The 22807-nt window shown below is 37.3% G+C and overlaps 1 protein-coding gene across 4 annotated transcripts in view; it reads right to left on the bottom strand.

Annotated features, from left to right (window-relative positions):
* Positions 1 to 22807, bottom strand: part of LOC106180807 (usherin-like) — a 58095-nt gene that overhangs the window by 10704 nt on the left and 24584 nt on the right. For 3 of the 4 annotated variants that reach the window (XM_087003085.1, XM_087003087.1, XM_087003086.1), the window contains exons 25-56: positions 22688 to 22708; positions 19938 to 20056; positions 17445 to 17646; positions 16412 to 17065; positions 16082 to 16162; positions 15553 to 15738; positions 15022 to 15132; positions 14382 to 14554; positions 13980 to 14109; positions 13487 to 13674; positions 12986 to 13133; positions 12406 to 12723; positions 10814 to 10993; positions 10346 to 10496; positions 9966 to 10108; positions 9403 to 9675; positions 8806 to 9102; positions 8344 to 8562; positions 7824 to 8015; positions 7213 to 7458; positions 6792 to 7004; positions 6268 to 6470; positions 5740 to 5954; positions 5303 to 5402; positions 4612 to 4891; positions 4100 to 4287; positions 3602 to 3752; positions 3015 to 3221; positions 2591 to 2788; positions 2133 to 2287; positions 1571 to 1769; positions 1129 to 1236 (exon numbers count right to left, since the gene is read on the bottom strand). In XM_087003085.1, the coding sequence (XP_086859211.1) occupies positions 1129 to 1236; positions 1571 to 1769; positions 2133 to 2287; positions 2591 to 2788; positions 3015 to 3221; positions 3602 to 3752; positions 4100 to 4287; positions 4612 to 4891; positions 5303 to 5402; positions 5740 to 5954; positions 6268 to 6470; positions 6792 to 7004; positions 7213 to 7458; positions 7824 to 8015; positions 8344 to 8562; positions 8806 to 9102; positions 9403 to 9675; positions 9966 to 10108; positions 10346 to 10496; positions 10814 to 10993; positions 12406 to 12723; positions 12986 to 13133; positions 13487 to 13674; positions 13980 to 14109; positions 14382 to 14554; positions 15022 to 15132; positions 15553 to 15738; positions 16082 to 16162; positions 16412 to 17065; positions 17445 to 17646; positions 19938 to 20056; positions 22688 to 22708 (6249 nt within the window). The remainder of the gene's footprint in view (positions 1 to 1128; positions 1237 to 1570; positions 1770 to 2132; positions 2288 to 2590; positions 2789 to 3014; positions 3222 to 3601; positions 3753 to 4099; positions 4288 to 4611; positions 4892 to 5302; positions 5403 to 5739; positions 5955 to 6267; positions 6471 to 6791; positions 7005 to 7212; positions 7459 to 7823; positions 8016 to 8343; positions 8563 to 8805; positions 9103 to 9402; positions 9676 to 9965; positions 10109 to 10345; positions 10497 to 10813; positions 10994 to 12405; positions 12724 to 12985; positions 13134 to 13486; positions 13675 to 13979; positions 14110 to 14381; positions 14555 to 15021; positions 15133 to 15552; positions 15739 to 16081; positions 16163 to 16411; positions 17066 to 17444; positions 17647 to 19937; positions 20057 to 22687; positions 22709 to 22807) is intronic. The other variant, XM_087003088.1, reaches the window with a different exon arrangement.

Below are 22807 nucleotides of genomic sequence, written 5' to 3'. Positions count from 1 at the left end.
ACAGATGGATAATAACAGTATACAATATATGTTTGCATTTGCCTATATCTACATGTAGGAACTGTATTTAAAAATCACTTGAACCAGCATATAGATAAGTGAAAAGCTCTATAGAGCCTATACACAATGTGATAAAAATCATAATTTCATTTTTCTAGGTGTTCAAGTCACTATGACTTGTATCTCTAATGTATCAATGGATTTCATGCCCTCATCAAATTATTTCACAGTGCTGTACACACATGCTTATAAGGTGTTGCTGTGTGCTGCAAAATGTTGAACAAAAGTATAGGATTACAAGTAAGATCAAAAGCACAGTTGTCTCATAAAGATATTTTAAAAAGATCTTTAGAATTTCACACATATTGAAAAAGAAGAAAGACTATTTTTAATTAATCTGATTTGGTCAATGCTGACACTTGAAAACTGAAATACAATACTATGACTAGCACCAACATCAACAATGTTATAATGAACATTAGCCCCAACCCCACCCTCGCTCCCCCATTAGCACATGCCTGCAGTGCTTAGAATAACTTTGAGGGTGCTGAGGCAGAAATCTGACAATAAACGAGTAGAACTAACCAGTATCCCTCTTTTCTCTTGTCAGCAGATTTGTCAGTAGTTTTAACTTCCAACCTGCAGTGCATTATCTCACATCAGAACAATATTCATTGAATGATACTTCTAGCTCAAAGCAATTTAATTTGTTGCAGTTAATTTTGGTGAGTTGTTATCTACTTGTGACATGCTTATATGTAACCACATTATTTCAATAAAATTAAGAAACTAAATTAAACAAAAAAATACTATGCTTTAAAAGGAGATTTTATAATCACTATCAACTTGATATGGTTCTGTGGTACCGATATGGCATCTGCAAATTGGAGTGATTGTCTCATCTAACACATTTGTAGCTCTGTCACATCCAAACACACTCATATGCCACCACACTACCATGTACACCTAACACAATCTCACTCATTACCTACCACACTCATTGCTTCACATCTGCTACAACAGCAGTTATGTTATACATGTGACTTATTTTCCCTTACAGTTAAATTGTAACAACTACTACTTTACAAATCTAAATCACAAATTTTAGATGAAAAGAGATAAACTAACCCTGTGGTGCAGCCTCGGCTGTCCTTGCTGCCACAGTAGAGCTGCTAGTACAAGCCTCCTGGGTGCACACCTTAAGGTAGAACTCATACTCTGTGTAAGGCAGCAGCCCTGGAAATAGGTCATGTACATGGGTCAACGATCAAGTTCAAGGTCATATTTCAATTAACAATTCCTGACTCAACTGCTTTTCAAGCAGATAGTTGTTTTTACTTTATTTAATTAAAATAAAATAGTTAAATAGAGTTTGAAGTGAGATATAGATCAAGTTTTCAATCAGACCTAACAACCTTCATTAATTATTTTTATAGAACTGTGGTGGATAAAATTTGATTTTTTTTTCTACTGCCATGATCATCACACAGAAAAACTTCCTAATTAGTCACTCTAGTTTCTGTTATCACAAACACCGGTTTCTTTAAAATAAGAATCTTGTTGGACCAACCTTTTACTGTGTGTTCCAGCTCCCCACTGCTGACAGTGTGAATATTGCCTGCTCCTTCTTGCCATATCTGGTAGCTGGTTATAATACCATTAGGTTTACCAGGGGGAGTCCAGGCCAGGTGGATAGCCGAGGAGTTGAGAACAGTAACTGTAGGGGGCAGCACCTGCTCTGGAGCTGCCTGCAGTGTTGCCACTGTGACCTGATAGGGTTTTCAAATTTTGGAGAATTTGATATTATGAGATGAGTATGAGAATTGCTATAATATGGGTAAATCTAAAACAACTATGTCTTGTATCACTACCATTTATTTTTTACTGGTACTTCTTGCAATTAGTTACAAGCTTGGTTTGACTATTACCTTAGCTGACATTTGGATTTTAATTTGAATTTTAGTTCAAGGTGAATATGTAAGTATGAAAACCTTTTTTTGTCATCGAATTGATATTTTCTACCCAAACATACATTTGAGATTTAATATAACTATATGACTTCTGATTTTTATATTACATAGTGAAACTGTTCACTAAGCCAAATACCATTTGAAAATATCTGATACACTTACAGGTTCACTGTTGGTACATCCCGCCAGAGAGCATGCTCTCATCAGATAAGTATATGTCTGGTATGGTTTGATGTTGTTGTTGTCCATGTACTGCATACCAAGACCCCTGTAGATCTCTACACCACTTCTCAACAGAATATAGGCAGTGATGGCACCTGGATAGACAAGTTATTCTTTTTCATTGAATCTTAACTAGGAATAGAAAGTAAGGTAAACAAGGATGTTTACTTAGTGAATATAATACCTTAAGCTACTGACACAGAAAACCTTTAAAGTATAAATCCTATGCAATATATCTCGCTCCCTAATTATCCAGATTACAGGGGCAGCGGAGGTGGGGGTGGGGGTGGGGGTGGGGGGGTCATGGGTTTTAAAGATAGAAGAGGTCTGCACTGAATCAGTTTTTTTTAAAGGAAAATTAGATTCCTGGATACCTTAAACTTATCCTTATAACTCACCATTAGGTTTCCCTGGTTCCTTCCAGCTCAGATAGATGGTGTCTAACTGGGATGGGACTATCTTGTATGTTGGTGGAGCCACCTGTTCAGGTTTTGCCTGCATGGTGGTGGCTGAGGCGTAGTCACTTGCCTGGCTACCTGCACGGTTCACAACCACAACAGAATACTCATAGGTTATATACGGGTACAGGCCAGCATCTGGAAAAAGAAGCCAAAGAATCTTTAATTAATATATAGAGATTATTGCAATAGATCTTGTTTCTCCCTTCCTGCTCTAAATGTTATCTACTATTTTATCTTCTATCAATGATTTAACCTTAATGCCTGAAGTTAAAAAACGCATGTAAAGTACATGAACATGGATATATTTGTGATACCTTCAATACAACCCCTTTAACTAGCCTAAGAACTATTTAATCCATACCAGTATAACTGAGTCCTAGTCCCGAGTATATCCTATGGGGTCCATCCTCACATGTGGTGGGTTGTAGTGTGGGTGGGGAGGTGGGTGTGGTGGGTGCCAAGGGTCCACTGACAGACCCACATATACTGGTGCTGCTGTTGAACTGACAGCTATCACAGAAGGCACTCAGGCTTTGTGTGGATTGGCAAACAGTACTGGAACCACAGCCTGGATATAGAAGGTCAAATTATATTAAAATATTGACTGAAATTCACTGAAACATGTTTATGTATAATGAAAGTGCTGCCCAATTTTTTAGTCTGGACAAAAATTTACCTATTATAGCAAAAATAATATTTGTAAAAGGATATGAATGCTGAATCAAATAAGTCATAATAATGATAATACAGATATATGAATTTAAATGTAAGCCATACACTCTAAACCAAATTAACAAAGGAATATACCCTTTCTTCATCTTCATACATTTTGAATATCAATTCAAGTTAGAAAAATAAATCTCAACTTTTAAACTTACTTTCGTGAGCTGCAGTTAAAATATTTTTCTTTAAGCATCTGATAAAATTTGACAGAAAATGAATATTTACCAGATTCCATGCTGGAGCGGTCAGCACACACTTGACTGATGGGATTGAAGCCCACATTGTTGCAGCAACTGAGTCCTGAGGAGATTCTCTCTGTACCACAGCATTTCTCATTGGAATTAGTCTTCTCTGTAGCACTGTCATATGTGTGAGACTGAAAGAAAGAGAGCCAATTTTCAGAATGCCATGTACTACTGCACATGATGAAAAAAATATCACCAATGCAGTCTTGTTAAGTGCTGGTATAAGAAATATCATTTTCAGTGTAAATCATTCAGCAATTTAATAAAAGTTTCTCCCAGTTATCATCTAGATTAGGTCTTTGAATCCCTCTAAAAAAGGAATAATCCAAGGTTTGTATGAAAATCATGAAACCTTTCAGTTTCAAATAACCTCAGTGATGTCCTGTGACAAACAAGCACTTTCATTTAACGCTTTCATTTCAAGCTGACTGTTACCTTTAATTTCCCTTAATTTCTACATAAACCACATGGTATTTACCTTAGCTTTTCCTTCCTCATCCACACAGCAAGCAGTGGTAGCAGTTGGGACATACTCTGTACCACAGCAGGTGTTCTGTACATTGGTTGTGTATGCTATCCCCTCCTCACTATCACCACAACATGTGACATCACTCTCTATCAACTGTCTGCCACAGCACTGTTTACCATACTTGTCATACAGGGTACCTGACACAATATATACAGGAATGTTACTGGCAATCTATTCATTGGTCTGTTTGTCTTTTGAAAATTTAAGTGATTTTCCCCACAATCTATAAATTTCACCTTTCCCATAAGGGGTCTAACTTGGCATATTTGTCCACCCATCTGTCTTATGAAAATTTAAGTGATTAATTTTTTCATAATTTATAGGTTTCATCTTTCAGAGGAAAAGGTTTCTAAGGTGTGTTTGTGGAAGAGAACAGAAGGCTAAATTTTTAAAGGTGCACACTTTTTAGATATGTTTCAAGCACTGTAAACAAACTGTGAACAGTCTTATAAGGTTCTCACCAGTACAACACAGCTGAGCCCCGCTGGAGTCATAGGGTATAGAGCCACAGCACTGGTCACCAAAACCAACGTCCACTCGGTCCTCGGTGGGGTCTGGACAGCAGATCTGGTCAGGACGGACTTCTACATATCTGCCTCCACAGCATTGGAAATGGTCCTGTCTTGGATAGAACTTCCCAGCACAGCAGATGTCATCTGCACTTTGCCTTCCAGGAATGTAGTCTGTGCCACAGCACTCGTAACCAAGGCGATTATCATGGAGGACACCACCACAACACGTCTGAAATATAAACAACACACTGATGTACTTAACAATTCTTGCAGCTGATATAAAGTAAATATCTTTGTGTAACTGTAACAGTTGTAATTGTGCTGCAGTTGCAAGACTCTGGTACATGTACAAGTTTTCTTCATAACTATCCAGGAGAACAAGGTTTTAAGTCTATATAATATTTATCAGATTCTATGACCTTGACAACAGACATAAGATGCAATAGGTACAAAATGTATTTCAGTAATGCTAATGCATCATATATTGAACAGATTTCTAATGTAAAAGGAAAACAGGATGTTTATTGGTACTGAAAGTGAGAAACATTACAGATGTAGACTGAATAATGGTGATATAGAAAAAAAGGTCCAGATCAAAATCACTGATTGCACAAAATGTTCAAATTCAGCTGTGCCATACCTTGGGTCCAGAGAAACACTGACTACCACACACTCCCTCCAGTATTCCACACTCAATATAAGAACACTTCTCACTGCTAGGAACTGCTGTGGTCATTGGTCTGGAAATGAAAATATTGATATTTGTTTTGCTTGTCTCTATGTCACCAAATACACTAATGAAATTATACATACAATAAAACTGTAGAAATCAAAATGTACCTCCACTGACATATTTTTCATGTATGTCTTCTTTGGAAAATAACAAACATCAATGCATTTTATTAAAATATCATTACATAAAATTGAGCTTTTCAACAATCTACTATGAATAGAATGTCATCTTTTTTGTCGTCTGTCATTAAAGAACTACTTCAATCTAAAGAACACTAGGATAATTAGACTTTTTTGGCATCATCATCAATGTACCATTCAAATAATACATCTCAGCATACTTACTGCTGGATTAAATCACATGGCAGCATGGCTTTCCTCATTATTTCATAGCGCACAATGATCCCGTTGGGGCGACTTGGTACAGTCCAGTTGATGCCAATGGAGTAGGAGTCTATCACATCAAGTGTAGGTGGCAGCACATTCTGGGCTATGGCCTCTGCTGTTGTCCCTTGAGTTGTGTCACTCATCAGACAGTCAAATACTGTGCATACTTGAATCTGCAAAAATACATTATGCCAGGAAAAAGTCAAGCTGGCTGTGGTATGTGGTACTTGTTAAGTCTCAAACGATATTTCATAAAGAGACTTCGAAACAGGTTTTTTTATAACTTATTTGCAACATATTTCCCTACCAACCAACAAGCCAGCAGAGATTTTTTTTGTAAGGAACAGAATTAGTTTTAATAAAGTGTTTTCATGATGACAGATACCATGAAAGACCACCAAGACACCAAAATCATATCTATAACACTTTTTTGTATTTTATAAGCAACTATAACCACAAAGCATGATTAAAACAGTGAAGACATACCTTTATATCATATATGGTGTAAGGCTGAAGATTCTGGAGTACATAAGATCCAGCAGTGGTCATTGCTGGGTCCACTCTCTGTCCATTGATATAGATATAATATCCTGTTATCTGACCATTGGGTTTGGCTGGAGCTGTCCAGGTCACTCTCAATGCAGTGTCACTGACCACATAGAGCTGTGGAGGAGGTAGCCCTTCTGGAGCTGAAGTATTTTCATATGTTTATATTATATGGTATCTCTGCACAATGTTTTAAATATAAGCCAAAATGCCTTAAGTATTTTACTAACTTGGTACAAGGCAATATTTATCTACGTATTTGCCTTTTATACCAAGTATACCTTTTCAACCAATGAAAAGACAGTGACAATGGACAGACAAATAAATTTCAAACGAGTACATTGTATGGCATTAATTGTAAATGAGAACTATGAAGTAATGCCGATAATCCATCAAATATTACAAAGGTCTTTTTACTAGGTCAAGACCCTGCACCCGTGTGTTTTCAATCCCAATCCACTCACCTCCATCTAATGTGGTAGCATACACAGGTCTGCTGTCTATGCTTGCCCCTCCATTGATGTACAACCTCAGCAAGAACTGGTACCTTGTGTTGGGACTGAGGCTGTCTATCACCGTCTGCTGGGTGTCTGAGTCATAAGTCTTGGTTGTGTTTAGAGCAGGGCTGCTGATGATGACCTCATATCTGTCTACAAAGCCTTGGAGGGTCACCTCATCTGAAATGAAAGGTCATTATCTATCATGTAAAACTCTGCTGTAAGTAGGCAAATTTCATCTTCACCCATAACATCCTCAGAAAGGTTTCCCTTTTCCAAAGAAAATTCACACAAAATCTTGCAACTTTCTAAAATGACTTCAATACACACTCACACACAAAAGGGACTTTACAACAGGCCTGAAAACTCCCACTCTATAACTACCTACCTGGTGTGTTCCAAGATAGTCCAACCTGGACATGGCTGACAGGGACCGCAGTGAGGTTAGCAGGTGCCTGTGGGACTCCCCCAGAAGTTGTCACCTCCTCAGAATTGTCACTGATCATAGGACCAAAGTCATTGTACACTGTGACCCTGTACACATAGGTGGTGAACACTGTCAGACCGGGGTCATCAAAGTTGGTATTGCTGCCCGTGTAGATACTGTTCCAGACGTTAAAACCTATTGCTTGATCTGTGAAATTAGATGTTAATGAATATACTTTACTTCTGTATAACGATGAATATTTTATTTTCTAGCCTCAATTTTTCAAGTGTTGTTAAAGTTTCTCCTCAAATTAACATGTTCATAGATTGTTTCTCAGTTTTTATAAAATATCCACTGAATATTATTTCTATAATAATATATAATTCAACTCATGACCATAAAGTTCAATTTTAACATTTAAGGTTATGTTTATGCTGTCCTTGAAATATGCTTTAAATTTCAACAAAAGTATCCACTTAATTAAACATTCAATGCAAAACAAAATAAAATCATAGCCGCATTGTATAAAATTTTGAAATAAAAAAAAAAACAACTAAAAATATGAAACTCACCATCCAAAGGCTGCCTCAATTTTAACCTGGCCAGTTCATATCTTATGTTAGGTCCATTGGGATTGGGTGGAGCCTGCCATGTGACTGAGATCAGTGTTTGTGAAATAGGTAGAGCCACTGGTGGCTGTTGGCCTGCAGGGTATGTAGCTTCTGTTCTGATAACACGAGGCTGACTTTCACTGCAGCCACCATCTGAAAAATTTATTACACATGTAAATGGTCAATTAAAGTCCATGCATGATTTTAGTAAATTGAACATAACACTTCCCTCAGTGTATAGTTCTTCATTAGAAAAACATTTATTAAAAGACTGCAATTAATGAAACATGATATTTTTACAACATCCTTAAAAAGCAACAAAATAACACCAATTTATCTAATGTCACGTGTAGATAAAATTTGAAATAATAGAAACAAGCAGCAAATATATAAATACCTATATAATAGGCAAATATATAAAAATATGCCAATATCACAAAAATATCAAAACTGATCAATATTCAATCTGCAATGTTCCTACCTGTACAAGCAGTCACTGTGACAGTATACTCAGTGTAAGGCAACAGGTCATCCACCTCCAGAGACAATATACTGGTATTCCTCAGCTCTATTCTTGGAATGGGAAACTTGATGATGTAATATTCCAGGATTCCATTGGGATTTGTAGGTGCTTTCCAGTTCACACGTACAGATGTTGGACCCAATATGTCAACTACTGGAGGATTCAGAGGACTAGGTCCTGAAATTATAACAAAGTTGTGAGTTGGGGTTGTTTATAAAATCAGCTGTTGAAATTCTCCGAAATTAAAACAATCCAATAGCACTAAAACAGTTCCTACATAACATTTTGAAAACTGTTTCCCTTCAAACATCATTTCCTTTTTTCTTTGGCCTCAAATTTCCATGATTTAGCAATATTTAAAAAAAGACATCCTTATTCTCAGAATTGAATGACCTATAGCATTCAATCCACAGTTCTTACTTGAAGAGCGTGTGGTCACCACTGCCCATGGTCCATACCCAGTACCCACAACAGTGGATGCTAATATGCGATACTCATACTCTGTATAAGGTGTCAGCACTGCAGCCTGGTCAACATATCTCCTGGGATTAGCAGTGCCAATGAGGGCCACCAGTGTGATGGCACTGGTGTTCCTAAGGCGGCGCTCTATGGTGTAACCTGTCAGGTCACCATTAGGGAAGGTAGGGGGACCCCAGGAGATGAGGACGGAGGTGGGGGTCTCAGAGATCAGGGTGGGTGCAGGGACACCCTCAGGTGCTAGAAAAGAAAGTGAAAGTAAATTATGATGTTAACTTGTGACTGAGAAAAGAATCAGATTCAATGCTTGCCATGTTTTTTTTTTTTTCAAATTTCCCTAAATGCCCATTAGTGTCTTACTGAAAAAAACAGAAATGTATCACATCTGATGCTCAAACTAATAACTCCTACCAATAATCTTAAAACAGTGTACATATGTCCAGAATATCTGTAGACTAAAGCCAGAAACAGTTCTATTCACAAATTTAGTTCTCACAAAAAGCTGTGACACCAACACACTATAATATCTCAAGGCTGTACCTGCAATAAGTGTCCTGACAGACTGAGACTCTGGACTCATGGTACACCCAGCCACAGTGCAGGCCTCCACTTTGTACACATAATCTGTGTATGGAATCAAACCAGTGGCCACAATCTGGGTAACATTCCCAGGAACAGATTCTCGGAACTGGTCATTCTGGTATATTCTGTACTGTGTGATGATGCCATTCCTCTGCAGCGGGTGTTCCCAAGTGACATCAATGGAGCGTGACTTGACATTGGTTGTCATTGGCGGGTCTATAGCGCCAGGTTCTAGATAAAGACAGTAAAGGCATGCAACAGAGCACTGTTTTCTAATGTTTATCCGGCATATCATTTTTTAATATAATATTTTATTAACTTTTATTATTAATCTTTTTTGTCATTGTTTAGAGATACAGATAACACACTGAAAAATGAGGTGATCCAGGCCCTTAATATATTTTTTTCAGGCTACAGAAAAGGACCATGCAGTATTGTTCATAAAGACCATGCAGTATTGTTCATAAAGATTCTGACAACAGTTATTATATAAAACATCCCACTGATATCATAAAACTTACTGTCCTGTCTGGTAAAAAGTGAGACCCATTCTGTCTGTGTGGAGCCCACAGTGTTACTGGCCACCAGGCGGAACTCATAGCGAGTGTATGGAGTCAGAGTAGTCTTCAGATAGGTAGTGGCAGTGGTAGGCTGCGCAAAAAGGCTGGAAAAAAAGAAAGAAATTCATGATGTCATAACAAAGACTGGCAATGCTGAAAACTCTTGTTAAAGTGGCACTTTAAAAAATATATATTTATCGAGAAGGATGAATAACTGCATAATATTACTAGATTAAAAAGCTGCCAACAACTGCAAATAGAGTGAATAATATAAAAATTGGTGAATTGAAATGTATAACAATCAGTTTGCTGTGGGAGGCAAAATGGTCTGTTTTCCTTACTCTTGAACTAATGCTCCAGTTGTGGTCTCTCTAAACTGTAGTTGAAACACTGGTTGTGTATCTGTATTAGCTCTTCCCACTGGCCGCCAGGTGGCTCTGATAGACGTGGAGCTTGGTGATGTGAGTGTAGGGGGCGCCACTCCATCAGGTGCTGCATAAAACATGGATTTAGTCAACATGATCAAATGTATTTCAAAATCTTCCTGTAGAGTGATAATGCAATTCAGAATGTAAAGCACAAATTCTAGCATAAGTAATGGAAAAACAAATAAGTCAGTCCATCTATTAAAACTTACAATGTTGAAGACAATGTCAATTTTGTGACAAAAGTCACACGTAAAATAGGCTGTAATGCTTTGTAAAGCAGCAAAGTTTAATCAGGAAATAATATTGTCTAGCAACTTGAGATTAGACATATGTTTGATCTGACAATTCAACATGCCATCATGTTAGAGACAATTTACTTACATCCCTGTGGCATATTGGCCACCATCTCATTACTGAGAATGGAGCCCTTGGTGTTAGCAGCTCTGACTGTCACCCTGTACTGGGAATATGGCACTAGGCTGTCAATAGTTACCCATGTATCAGACTCCCCACTGGTGTACAGACCACGGTTCTCAGTGACCAGGTTGTAATTCCAGTTTTCTGAAATGAGAAGTTGAATTCTGTAACTGCCTGCAATATTTTTATTTTTCATTTTTATTTGAGTTTGTCCTTTGTTTACTTATTATTCATGTGAAGCACATTTTCCCTTCTTTCTCTTTTGCCCTTCTTTGTTTTCTCTCTCTCTCTCTACTAATTATAAAGTTACAAGCCACTGAACTTACGTAACTGCACCGTCACATGCCTGTACCACACCCTGCACTGAACAGTTTTCATTTCACAGCATATATAAGGCCTTCTTTCTTTTTCATTTTACACACTTCACTTTCGTGCTTGGAACAGGACAGAGAAATCTAACGACACAGTATATTAGCTCACATAGTCAGAGGAAAAGGTAAACTATTTCAACGCTAATGTAAATTTATTTTCTTTCAGTTTTATGTTTGAATTTGAAATAAAACAACTCAATCAGTATTGGAGACTTCTTTCTTGACTGAGTGCAGCTACAGTAAAAATTCTCTCCGGTGGAGTCTCTCTTCCAGTGGGGATCAACGGTCTTATTTCCCTTCCCGTAGTTATTCAACGGACAAGTAGGTAGTGTTCATGGACATACACAAGAGTGACAGTGCAGACAATGAGACAGAGGAAAGCGTAAGACGGTCTCAACAAAACAGAAAGTGACAAAAAGGATGGCAGAATATTAAGAAGAAAGAAAATGTGAAAGAGCACAGTTGTCCAGTGCCAATTGCTCTACCGGTGATTCGGCTACAGCTGAGAGTCTAGATCAGGCCGAGCCAAGCGATGATGGGAGTCACGTTAACACTACACAGAATGCAAGCGCCGCTACAACTGCTTCGCCGCTACAAGATATGAACACTTTAGTTAAAGCTCTGAATGATTCCATGAACCTCAACCGATTACTGATTCCAGAACCCAGCGTTTTTACTGGAGATCCACTGCAGTATTTAGAATGGAAGACCTCTTTCCAGATGCTTATACCCCTGAAGAAAGGATCTTCAACTTAAAGAGATATATGTGGGATATCCAGCACATAAAGCATCTGAAGGGTTTTTCTACAGAAACAGTCCATCTGCATTTCACAGCACATGGAAGATTCTTGATGAGAGGTATGGTCACCCTTTCCTGGTATAAAAAGCCTTCTGAGACAAGCTAGACACGTGGCCTTAGATCCTGCCCAACTACCCTTTAGCTCTGAGGGACTTTGGTGCTTCGGTGACTTTCTACAAGCCTGCCATGACGCAATTCCACATTCCAATTCCACTGAGTGCAGCTACAGATTGTACTAGTCTGGGATGTAACCCACCAGTCTCAGTCAACTGACCACTATATGGATTCACACTAAACTGAAGATAAAATTTTACAGACAACAAGAAAAGGCTTAGATTTTTTAGGTGAAACTGCCCATAGTCCTGAATATAGCTTAAAGAACAAACCTGGATCCTGATAAAAGTAGCCTTCAAAGTAAGCAGTATAGCTGACATTCCCATTCAGTTGAGCAGGTGCCGTCCATTTGATCATCACAGTTCTTGCGCCTTCGACCCTCAGATCCAGCACCACCCTGCCCTCTGGTGGTGCTTCCTGTGTACGCGCTGAGATCTCATTGCTAGAGCCGCACCCCTTGGCTGTGCAGGCTGCCACACGGAATGTGTTCAGACTCCAGGGTCTGAGGTTACTGACGTAGTAGCTGCGATTTGTTGGAGGTGGCGACACCTTGAGGCCATTGTGGTAAAGGTCATATCGCAACACAATGCCTGGATTAAAATGGAAAAATAGTTAATGAATTTGTTACAAATTACTAGTCAAAATGGTGAGCTAGCTTTAAGCGCTGACTATAAAATTCAGGAAAGTTTGAAGCTATCTGCTATTACTGCCATTCTTTTTATGTAAATTCTAAACTCTGTAGGACTAAAAGACAAAACCATGAAGTCATATTGTATCAAATGTTACAGATACAAAATCAATAAAGCTGACAGATATAGTAGCCCTCTATGTCATAACCAAGTAATACATTACCATTAGGATAGAGAGGCACTCCCCAGGTAATCCTGAGCTCTGTAGGACTGGGAGAGACTACCACTGGGTCAGGCACACCCTCTGGTGCACTCTCCTCTGTCCTAGCAGTGCTAGGGGGACTGGTGGTGCACCCTCCACCTGTACATGCCTGGAACAACACAGAGAGAACATGTGAGTAACTGGTCTTACATATGTTAACATTGACATGACCTAAATATATGACATATATATTTTTAACTAGAAATTTAAAATGTTTTAATTTTCAAATTTTAAAAGGTCATTACAATAATACGGAGATGTTGGAAATTTTTCAAATTTTTAAAGGTCATTACAATAATATGGAGATGTTGGAAATTATCAAAGTTAGTACTTAAAACAATGGCAAAATAACTTCAGTTGAACTACCCTTCCATCTTCTGAATTCTAACACATAATCTGTAACCATATTTAACCCAGATATTCACAAAGAAATCACAGATATCTCTCTAATCCCTGACTTACAATGACTCTGATATGGTAGGTGGTCCCAGGCACCAGCCCTTCCAGTGTGTAATAGGTGTACAGGTCTGTGCTGTTATACATCTCTACACCAGTCTCATCTGCCTGCACAGACACCAACAGTACGTATCTCTCCATTGCTCCATTCAACTGGGATGGCTCTCTCCACTCCACCCGAATTCTTCTCGTTCCTGGAATTTTATCAGTCATGAACTTAAGTTGCTTTTTAAGTAAATAGCAATTACATTGAAACTTGAATTATGAAAAAAAAATTAAACTTTTGAAAAAATATATTAAAAATTTTAAAAATAAATATTTTAGATGATACCAGATAAGTGAAAACAGCTTGGAAAAAATCCTTTGATATTTAACTTGAAATTCAGAAAAAATCTCAGAGAAAAAACTTAAAAGGGATAAAAATAACATTATGCATACAGGGTATAATTAAAGCAAGTTGATATAATACTCATGGTTCCTATGACTGAGAACAGCCTACCTAGTACAGTCAGTGTGGGAGGGTCAGTGGCTGTAGGGGGCAGTTGTGCAGTGACCAGGACTGACTCTGGACCATCAGTGCACCCCACCCTAGTACACGCCTGGACCAGGAACACATAGGAAGTGTACACCTGGAATATACAAGTCCAAAGATTGTTATTTGCACACAAAAAAGAAACATTAATGAAGCTTACAAATTAGTTTATGACCAACCTCATTTAAGGCCTCCATCAGACAAGCAGATACAAAATCCCAACTGGTTTAAACCATACAAAAAAATTCTTATTTATCAGCCACAATCTTTGGATCATATCTATGCCAATCTTATCAAATATTTTTCCTTTGATTTGAAACAGTTAAATGTTCACGACTGAGGCTCACATGAGGGAATCAGGGTACTCACCTGCAGTCCTGTCACATTAAACTTGAGGCCATTCCCTCTGTGAGCCTCTTGTCCATCCTTCAGCAGTATATAGCCTGTGATGATCCCATTGGGGCTCAGAGGGGGGGACCAGCCCACAGTGATCCAGGTGGGGCCTGCAGAGAGGGCAGTGGTAGCTGACACAGCCAGGGGAGCTGGAACAGAGAGATACACATAGAGGTATAGAGGTCAGTGTACTTGATACTCGCAGGTTAATAAGATGTGTTCTGGCCTGTTCACAATGAATTTATCGACCTAGCTACTGCTAACTAACTCCATGAGGACTCTGGAGTCAGATCAACTGACTAACACACCATCTCTTGTTTCCTCTGTACTTGTTTAATCACCAGTTTTTCTGTTTTCTGCTTAATGCAAGGTGGAGGCGTGATAATCTGTAAAAACTGATTTCATTCAGCAAGAAGGAGTTAGTGCACAGTAGTTAGCTAAGCCAATAAGCTCAGTGTGAACAGGCCTATGTGATATAAACTAGTACAAAGCAGATATTACATACATCTTATGTAATAAGAACTTTAATCAAACAAAAAACTAGGTAGAGCACAGTTTGTGTATGATGACAAAATCTTCAGTGATGTAATAACAGCCGACTATATGCCATCTTTACCTTCCTCTGGTGTGGTAATATTGACTCCTGCGCTCTCGGCACATCCTCCAGCAGTACACGCCACCAGGACCAGCTTGTATGGAGTGAAGGGGATTGCAGTGGTCAGGTTACCTAGAAAAAGGTCAGCTACATGAATTTAGGTGTAAACTTGAGGCTCAGAGGAGGGAAATCACCAAATTAAAAAGAATCAGTGGTCACTCTATTATTTCTTGTCACCAGGATGGTAGTGATAGAATTTTCTATAATAAATTTTACGAGTAAAATTCTTCTAGCTGAGTTTTTAACTCACTGTGCACCTGATTTGACTATGACAAACATGCAGCTTTCATATATAATGAATCTTCATTTAATTAGTTGCTTTCTTTTTGAAAAAAAAAAGCAACTGCTAAAAATAGAATGACACACAGGACATACGCAAAAGAAGATTAAATGATTCTGCAAAACATATGTAACAGCTTAGAACTGACAAATTTAGAAATGACAAATCAGAAAATCATTGCTTTCATACAGAAATTATACCAATACACATACCATATGTTATGGAAGTATTCAGGAATTCTGTCTCTCTTGGTGCCATGGAGAGGTTCCTCCAGTCATAACCTCGCAGCATGTACTTGGTCAGCAGGCCAGTGTTACCAGTAGGGTGTGACCACTGGGCACCTATGACAAACCCACTGTGGGCACGCACATTGTAGGGGGGAGACATACCATTGGGAGCTAGGAGAGAAATAATGTCATTTTGATTCTGCTGTTCAAATATCACAATCTCATAATATGCTGTGTGTGTGTGTGTGTGTGTGTGTGTGTGTGTGTGTGTGTGTGTGTGTGTGTGTGTGTGTGTGTGTGTGTGTGTGTGTGTGTGTGTGTGTGTGTGTGTGAGAGAGAGAGAGAGAGAGAGAGAGAGAGAGAGAGAGAGAGAGAGAGAGAGAGAGAGAGATATCCCATCTGGGACTATAAGTAAAAGAATATTTGCATCTGTGATCATAAGATGGTACTCTGATTGTGTTTGGTGTGACAATGTGTTGTAATTGTGCTAGATATAAGACTGTGAACCACTTACGCCCTTCCTTAGTCTTTCCAATGGTCCAGCTACTGGAGGTATTCCCTGCATCATTCACAGCATAAACACGGTACAAGTAGTCTGAAAGATAAGAAATCTTGCATAAGAATCCAGAAAAATAAGGGAAAATAAATTAAAATAAATGTGAACATGTACACAAAAGGCACACTGTTCTTAAAAAATGGCAACTATCCAATGTTATAAAATTTTGGGACAATATTCTTTTCAAATTTCACCCATTGATCTCCACCACTATATATGCTTATAATGCTTTGTATTTTTCTCTTTCTTCAATATTCTATTCCCATAACATACAAATGTAGCACCAACCTGTGAAAATATTCAGTCCTGAATTGTAAGTGATGTTCCCAGTTCCGTTATACACAAACACACTGGAAGAGGCCTGACAGGGAGCCAAGCTGGGGACATAGGGGGGACAGCCATCCATGTTCACATTGAGAATGCTAGTTGATTTGGTCAGAACGTCCAACTTCAAGAAACCTTTGATGCGAAAGTTCTTCATACAGCCACCAAATCCTTCCTTGACCATTGCAATGTTGTTATCCTTCACAAACTGCTCAGCCTCTGAATTCATAGGAATTCCACCAATGTACAATGGAGAGACCAAATTCAGATACGCCGTGATCTTGTCATTCCCACTGGTGCGTTCATTCCCCCTGTCCACCTGAATAAGCAGTTTCTGTCCTTTTTTCAGAACGAATATTTCTTTCCACTGACCGTCACACAAGTTAACCAAATGGTGGGGATAAAGAACATACCCTCTTGCTACAGGTGTGCTGAACTCCGCAAACAGAGAACCATCGATCATTTGGACATAAAAATAGGTTTCCAGTCCTCCATAGGCAAAGAATAGTAGACTGGTTTTTAACTCTGTACGTAATTGAAACCGTATATCAAAATCATTGCCCCTTTTTATGGTGCTTTCTAGACTGGCGCTTGCATCCATTGGAAATGCAATATAACCTGGAGATATAACAACATGTTGGTAACATAGTGTGTTAATTGACACAATACTTAGTTTGAACTGCTTTAAAGTGCACAAAAAATTTACACTCTCACATTGAGAAAAAAATATTATTACAAATGACTGACTAGGAAATTTTGTCCATACAAATCCCACTGAACTGAGGAAGAAGAGAATGGATCTTAACATGCATGGCACACTTAGTATACCAAAAAAAGAATCAATATAGTGCATAAACTTAAAGGTGGCAGCAGTGGGCAATTTTAGCAACTGAGCACAATAGCAGATTTGTATTTGGTATTGACTATTCTATTGTGCCTTTTTCTGTTTTCTTTGGTAAAGAAACTACAGATAACAAGAACAAGGAAAACTCCTTACCCCTCCCAAGAAAATGAGTTGTATCAGATTTCTGTATGGCTGGAGGTGCCTCCAATTCCACGGGACATCCCTCCCAGCTGTGGAGAGCGTCCACATTCTCTGTGGCATCTGCCCAGTCTACGGGCTGCCATATCTCCTCAGGGTACTCCTGGTGTAAGATCTTGATGTCACGCACACAGCCCTGGAAACTGTCACGCATCACCTGGAAGATTGAAGTGTCATCTGTATGTCATAGATTGAAGTGTCATCTTTGTGACAAACACTGAAGTGTCATCTGTGTCAAATATTGAAGTGTCCTTTCTGTGTCAAATATCAGTGTCATCTACATGTCAAACATTGAATTGTCATATATATGTGTCAAAGATCGAAGTTTCATCAATGTATTGAAGCTTGAAGTGTCATCTACCTATCAGTCAAACTGCTGCAAGACAATAGATAGGTAAGTGGAAAAAATAAAAAAATTAAATAACAGTACATATATTAAAATTTACAATAAAAACCATATACTTTTTTCTCATTTACACTTTTTTCTCATTTTCAGTCAATTCCATGATGTCACATATCATGTTCCTTTAAGAATGTTAACTCCAATAGTTTGACAGTATGCCAGATGTGACAATATTTCTGGTGTACCAACACAGTCTCCCTTTGTTTTACCAGTATGTGAGATACTAAAATTGTACATTGTGTCATTTCTGACAGTAAGGTTTCACTGTGTGTGTGATAGTATGTGGGATACGTTACCATGTTGGTGGTAATAATAATTGCACCAAGGGAGTGGTACATAAGACATTAATGGTAGCGACACACTCAGCTACAATGAGGGAACAGACACAATATTGCCAATATAGCACAATCTTACTCCTTTTAGTTAACCATGCAACACTAGCAAATATACTATGTTTTTAATATGGTTTTTACAAATAGTTTGAATATAAAAATATGAAGTAGGATAAACCATGCAATGCCAGAATGCAGAGAGCAGAGGCAGATTAATATTTTCAAAATATTGGGTAAACTAAGAGGGTATACTATGTAAAAAAAATGTCCATATAATTCCATCTAAATCATTCAAAACAAATAGAAATGTAACAAAAAAATGTAAATAACTGAAGATAGATCTCTGATAAACATCTGCCCCTTAGAAAGTTTGATAACATGAGATCATGCATTAAACCTCATCATTGCCAATCATCAGAGTTTTAAAAGAATCTTATGCAGGACTGGTATGATGAAGAACTACCCTTAACATGGAAAGCAGAGGTAGACATACAGAATCAGGTTTCCCTTTTATTGTGTCAGTTAAGGAATCTTGTAGGCATCTTAACAGGATTCTGAGCTATTGTGTCTCCTGTGACTGTATAACGATAACAAAGTCAAACAAAGTCAAGGCCTTTTTTTCATTACAAAGTAAATTAGTTCTAGATCTAGGCAGAACCATGAGGGGATTTCTTTACAAGATGTTACAATAATGTTTTTCTTAAAATACCATCTTTAAAGTTGTATCCTAAAATCATTTTAATGATTTTTATACAAATGTCAAATTCTTTGTTCTTGATTAGGATAATAGTGTTTCCTCAAGAAATTTAGCTTTATGATATCAAGATGCCTACAAATTTCTTAACCAATTTATATAAAAAAAGCCCTCATGCACAGGGATGGACAGATTCAAGGTACCATGAATGACATTAAAATGGGCATGCACCCAAAATATCATTTTTAAAAAAAGAGTAAAAAGAGGTAATATGAAAAATTGATATAATAATTCCAGAATAACACAGATGCAAAGGTCAAATTGAAAAAAAAAATCCTAGGGTGCCCGAAATATTTCAAAAGAAAAAAAGTTTTCAATGTAGGATTCCATAACAACAGTTTCTATGACAATGGAACAGCATAGAGTACTGAAACTTCTACCTCTGCCCTCCACTGGGTTTCAACACGCAATATCTGGAATGATTTCGGCAGTCCTCCTATATAGACCCCGGTGTTTCTACCAATTACATGGCCTTGTGCACATACAGCATAGCCATAACCTACAATTGCAAGGGCTGATAATGTAGTCTACGAAGTGCTTGTTGCTTCTGGCTGTACATGCTAAAGAACCCAGACTGCATGGGAGACTGCATGACACCCGCAAGAATCCTGATATGCTGAGACTGGGTCATCCACATGCCAAGGCCTTTAATATGTACAACCTTTCTAAATCCCAATTGTGAGCAGCCATACCTCTTAGTTAAATATCCATAGATTTTTAAAAAATATTTTGTTGTACTCTTGGAGACCCAAAATGTGGGTAGTAAACAAAGATGAAAGGAGTGGAGATTCTTCACCCCTGACTACCCACTCTGGCTATGAATTATAAACAAATTTTCATGTCTAAAAGGTTTATTTTTAAAAGTTTATTCTGCAGACATAAGGGGATTGAAAGGTATGGCTACTCCACCATGCTGTGTAATCTCCCCACACATCTATCAATACTATCTTCCACCATACCCTGGCTCTCCAGTCTCTCTCAGGTCTCTTTATCTGGAATTCTCTGGGAAGGCCGCCTATGTACAACCCAGTGTTACTGCCTATAATGTTCCCAGTGGCACATTCACTAGTCTTAGAGCCTGAAACAGCAACTTCTCTGTTAAGTTCCCTGCATGTTTTTCACAACTTTGTGTTCCATGAGAATCGTGTCTTCTTGTAACAAATTTCAAAATTAAATGTGCACATTTTATTATATGAATATTTTTCTTTAGAATTTTGCTATAATAACTAATTAAAATCTAAAAAATATATTAAGTTATTTTTTTTCTTTTTTTTTTTTTGCAAAATAAGATGGAGATCTCTAGAATTGTGCATTGCATTATGTCATGTCATTGCATTATGCAAGGAAACAATATATATTAAATCATTTCTAAGCTTTTTTTATTACTGGCAACTAGTAAAATATTAAACAACAAAATATGATGATGTTAACTCAGTACATTTTAAATATCAAATACCTCATATTGATCATTCTCTTTTTTTTTTTTTCAATACAATTGTTAAGCACAAATTACAATGCAATATTTTCATTACTGCAATTATTTTCATTGGGAAAATAAAAAAATATTAACTTACTACATAAAAACTGTTCACACAACAACATATTAATAGAAAAAATACATTGCATAATTAGGTGAAAATGTGCAAAAGGGGAAATACTACACTACAATACAGCCTAGAATTGTTAGGATGCATCATATCAGAAATTATATACAGTTAAACACTAACTAGCAAAATGTTAACCTCAAGATAAATTCATGAACCCTTTACTGAATTATGACACACAAATGTAGAATTTCAAAAATTGGATCATTTGTCATATTTTCAATAGATCATGCAAATGAACATGAAAATTTATAATTGGATTATTTACTTTTAAAATATCAAAACATGCCAGAATTGTATGAAAAAATATCTTTAAATAGCAACCACAAGGTGTGACAGGACATCATTCTGTGATGTTAGCAGCAACTGTCCAGAAAATTTGGCCTGGCACTGATATTTTTTCCAAATTACAAGTTCAACCAGATTTGCGGAAATTAATCTGCTGTTTTAGATTGATTTTCCATCATCAAAAAACTCCAACTTCAGACTGGTAAATTTTTGATTTGGATAACCAGTCATCCAAGGTCAACAAACCCAAATGACCAGTGGGCTGAAAATTGAGATATGGACTGAGCTTGTGACCTATTCATGCATTCTGATGAGCTACACTTCACACAGCAATCAATAGGTGGACTTCATTACAGCCATGCAGCATGCAAGAGTGATGCAAAATTTACGACTAATTGTGCTTGGACCATGGCAACATATCCAACATGACCAAAAATGCACCTACAGATTGATTTTTATTCCCTAGGGAAAACCCTCACAATTGCTGTAAAGCCTAGACAATTGAAATTCATTATTTATAAAGCAGAGGTGGAAGAGGTTCCACAGACAAGGAAAATCATCCATAACAATATATATGCCAATGCTAATTGGTATATGTTGCCTTGATCAAAGCCATAGAACCAGATGGGATTCTAGTTCTGTATGAAGCAGTTTTGTGATTTAAGCAAAGATGTGATAAAAAGATGATATGGTTTGTATTGGACTGTGCAGGCATATATTGAATAAATAAGATGTGGTGAAAGAATATGAAATAGTTTAAAAATATTTCAGTTTATATGAGATATTAGCACTCAGATGGTGAGGGAGAAATGAATAATTTTAGATGAATCAGAAGAGACTGTTTAATAATTATAAAAAACAGCCAAGACCTGTTGACAATTTTTTCCATTGGACATTCACATAATTGTCTTACGAACTGTAATGATCTCTATACAAATAACATTGACATTTATTGTCATTTTACATTTTTACATTTTTAATTTTTCTCTTTTTTTATCATTTGACTATAACTGGATCAATGTATAGTTTATCAAAATTGTGGCATGTCTCAGATGAGATTGCTCTAAAAAATAACAATTATTTTTCCTTCCTTCTGCCTTTAATTTTTTTTCTTTTTTTGTCCTTTTGTTTTTTGACTATACCTAGAGCAACATATAGCTGTTCAAAGAAGTGCCAAATATTTCAGAAAGAATCAATTTTCATAAAAAGAACAGCCTGTGCATAAATCAAGCAAATAAAACAATGGCATACATTTAAAATATACATTTAAAATGTGTCATAAACAACTAAAGCGTGACCCTCCCGCTGTCACATGCAAAACGGGACATATCTACAGAAATTTGGCTTAAAAAACAATGCCCTAATTTTTCCATCCCATAATGCTTATATCTATCCCATAATATCTGTCCAACCTGTCCATTTCCCATCTAGTTCTATGCTTCCATATTTGCCATTTCGCCTGGCTATTAAATGGTGCCATAAACCATCATGATACGGCAAACCCTCGTCATCTGTGGTAGTGACTATAGCAGAGCAACCTGAGGTGGATTATGATGGGATGAAGGGATTAGTGATAGCTCAATAGATTGATTGATTAAATGATTAGTGATTATATGGGGTGACATCTTCAGTTGACCAAGCTCATCTCTTTCACCAGTTAAGAAACTCTGTGACAAAGAATTTTTTTATCTATTAATTTTTTTCTTTTTTTGAAGAAACTTAACAAAATAGGCAAGTGCTGCAATATTTTCCAATCTCCTATCTGGTAAGAAGCAAGATGAGCTTGTTCACAGATATAGAAGAAACAGTCTGGGTACCATTTGATAGAGGTTCTCCACCTGGAAGCAAGGAAACATAGGGTTAAGGTAACACTATGGTATACCACTGGGAATGTAGGGGAAATAACAGAAATATTTTATAAAGAAAAACTGTTAAAG

Source organism: Lingula anatina, chromosome 2 (genome assembly GCF_051362555.1).
Source record: "Lingula anatina isolate TDL-2025a chromosome 2, LinAna3.0, whole genome shotgun sequence".
Taxonomy (NCBI): Eukaryota; Metazoa; Brachiopoda; class Lingulata; order Lingulida; family Lingulidae; genus Lingula; species Lingula anatina.
Note: the sequence above shows the minus strand (reverse complement) of the source record. Positions and strands in the feature narration are given on the sequence as shown.